This window comes from Rhagoletis pomonella, unplaced genomic scaffold (genome assembly GCF_013731165.1).
Source record: "Rhagoletis pomonella isolate Grant_MI unplaced genomic scaffold, Rhpom_1.0 Rhpom_scaffold_03421, whole genome shotgun sequence".
NCBI classification, from domain to species: Eukaryota; Metazoa; Arthropoda; class Insecta; order Diptera; family Tephritidae; genus Rhagoletis; species Rhagoletis pomonella.
The window spans coordinates 1-2,297 of record NW_023461971.1 but is presented as its reverse complement, the minus strand read 5'-3'; the positions used below and the strand labels follow the sequence as shown (position 1 = coordinate 2,297).

The 2,297-nt window shown below is 34.8% G+C and overlaps 1 protein-coding gene across 1 annotated transcript; it reads right to left on the bottom strand.

Moving 5' to 3' along the window:
• Positions 1 to 224: 224 nt before the first annotated feature.
• Positions 225 to 1,265, bottom strand: LOC118754124. The gene has a single exon (XM_036488984.1). The coding sequence runs from the start codon at positions 1,263 to 1,265 to the stop codon at positions 225 to 227; it is 1,041 nt and encodes a 346-aa protein (XP_036344877.1).
• Between the last annotated feature and the right edge of the window lie 1,032 nt (positions 1,266 to 2,297).

Here is a 2,297-nt window from a genome sequence, read left to right as displayed (position 1 = left end):
AGTTGATATAGTAATCGCGGATGAGTTTGTTAATTAAGCCATGAGGAAATTCGTTTTTCTCCAGGATTTCTTTGATAATGCCAATATTTTTCTTGTGGTATATCTTATGACTTATGGTGAGTACTCTGCGGATGAAGTTGGTAGCCGTATTTATAATTGTCCTCCTCTCGCGGTTAGAATTGAAGTTTATGAGCCTCCCTGATGCTGTAGGTTTCTTATACCAGTCAACTGTTAATGCATTTTCTTTCTTTTCTGATTATTGGGGTGTCCAAGTGTGGTAGTTGTCCTTCATTTTCTATTTCTATTGTGAATTTTAAAGTTTTGTTAAAATTGTTTAAAGTGTTGAGCATCTTGTCTATGTTTTCCGTTTTTAAAATCGCAAATAAATCATCAACATATTTGGTAAGAAGCCGTGGTTTGCTGTCCGAATCTTTTTCGAATTTATTTAAAAGTTCTTCCATAACTATATCCGCTATGACAGGTGAAGCAGATGAAACCATAGGCATTCCTGACTTCTGCTCATAAATCTTATCATTGTATTTGAAGTAGCGGTTCTCTTTAATGAAGTACTTTAATATGGTTAAGAAAAGCTCTCTAGTTAATGACGTATGCTCTTGTATCAAACTCCATTTCGAATCTATGATCTCTATTGCTAAGTCTACGGGGATGCTCGGGAATAACGATACGACATCAAAAGACACTAAACTTTCATCGTCATAAATATGGGTATTTCCAATCTTGTTTTTGAACTCGATCGCATCTTTAACGTTATACTTTGAGGTCATTGTTATATTTTTGAGTACGCGGACAATATATTTGCATAAGTTGTAAGACGGTGAATTGACGGACGAACATATATTAGCCGTTTTGCAGGTCAGGTAGTTCTTTTCCTTTAAATCAATGATTTTGTTAGCATACATCTTCTCCACTATTTCATTATTTTTCCCTTGTAGCTTATTTGTAGGGCCACGTTTTAAACCCCTATATGTTGAGATGTGATTTACAATTTTCTGCATCTTCATGTCATAATCTGATTTGTTCATCGCTACAGTTACGTTCCCTTTGTCAGCGTTGAGGATTAAAATTTCGTCATGCTTTTTCAGAAACTTCTTAGCAGAATGAAGGGTATTATGAATAAACTTATCTCTAATTGTATATGCCGCCTTATTTAAGTAATCGCGTATTAAAGTCGTCAAGTTGTTTCTTTCAATTTCCTGTTTTTCTTTATCTTTAATCGTCTGTATGCAGTTCTCCCCATCTTCCATAATCTTAGATAGTGGAAACTCTTTAATGGATATAGATAAGGCGAATTTCGGTCCTAAAGGTAGGAGCCATTGAATGCCATCTGGAATTTCTGTACTTGTTATATTGCAAAACCATTCTGGGACAACCCTAATGTTAAGTAATTATATTCATACTTGCTAGGTGGTGATTTCTTAATAGTTGTAGTGAGTGTATTAGTTATTCTTTCTTCACTTTCAAAAAAAAAATCACATAGCGTTCACGTATGATAATACTTTAAAACAAATATACACCAACACCAAAGACAAAGTTCCTAAAAATTAGCAATCTGACGTAATCTACAGAATACCATGCAATGTGACGGGTCCCACGTATGCGATATGGTATATGTGGGGACAACCAAATCTAAATTGAAGACAAGGAATAACTCTATGGACATTAAGACAGCCTTAACATCTCGCTGCCAAAATATGGGACATTATCCCGATTTTGACAATGTAGCAATCTTACAGGAAGAGAGAAATTACAATAAACGTTATACTCTAGAGATGTTACACATCATGAATACCCCTAATAATAGAAGGATGATTTATAAAACGGACACAGAAAATTGCGCTCATGTCTATCGCAATTTAATCCTCACGCACAAAAACCAATAACGTAGGTGTCATGTGTTTATGTGTTCATGTTATTGTTCGTCGGTCCGCCACCAGTACTTCGTCCGACAATAACAATGCTATGCCGTGTTGATCTACATACAGATTCTCTCCGTCCTACTGTCCACCACTTCATGTATTGTTGTTTGTATATTTTTTGTTTACAGTTACGGTATTTCGACTTGCTTAAATTCTCTTGTTTATGTTTAAGTGTTCTTTGAGCTTGTTTGTTAATATTTTTCTGCACATAGAATTCGACGATTGAAAAAACTCAATAATGTAAGTTGCGTTTTAGATGTAAGTTTTTTGTAGTTTGACGTAAATATATATGCATTTGGTGTTTTTCAGTCCTGAAGATGCCTTTAGATTGAAGGCGAAATATCGACAGCAATAAATGTA

Excerpts from the sequence above, each read along its gene's own strand:
- LOC118754124 (XM_036488984.1), bottom strand. The coding sequence starts at position 1,265 with ATGGAAGATGGGGAGAACTGCATACAGACGATTAAAGATAAAGAAAAA.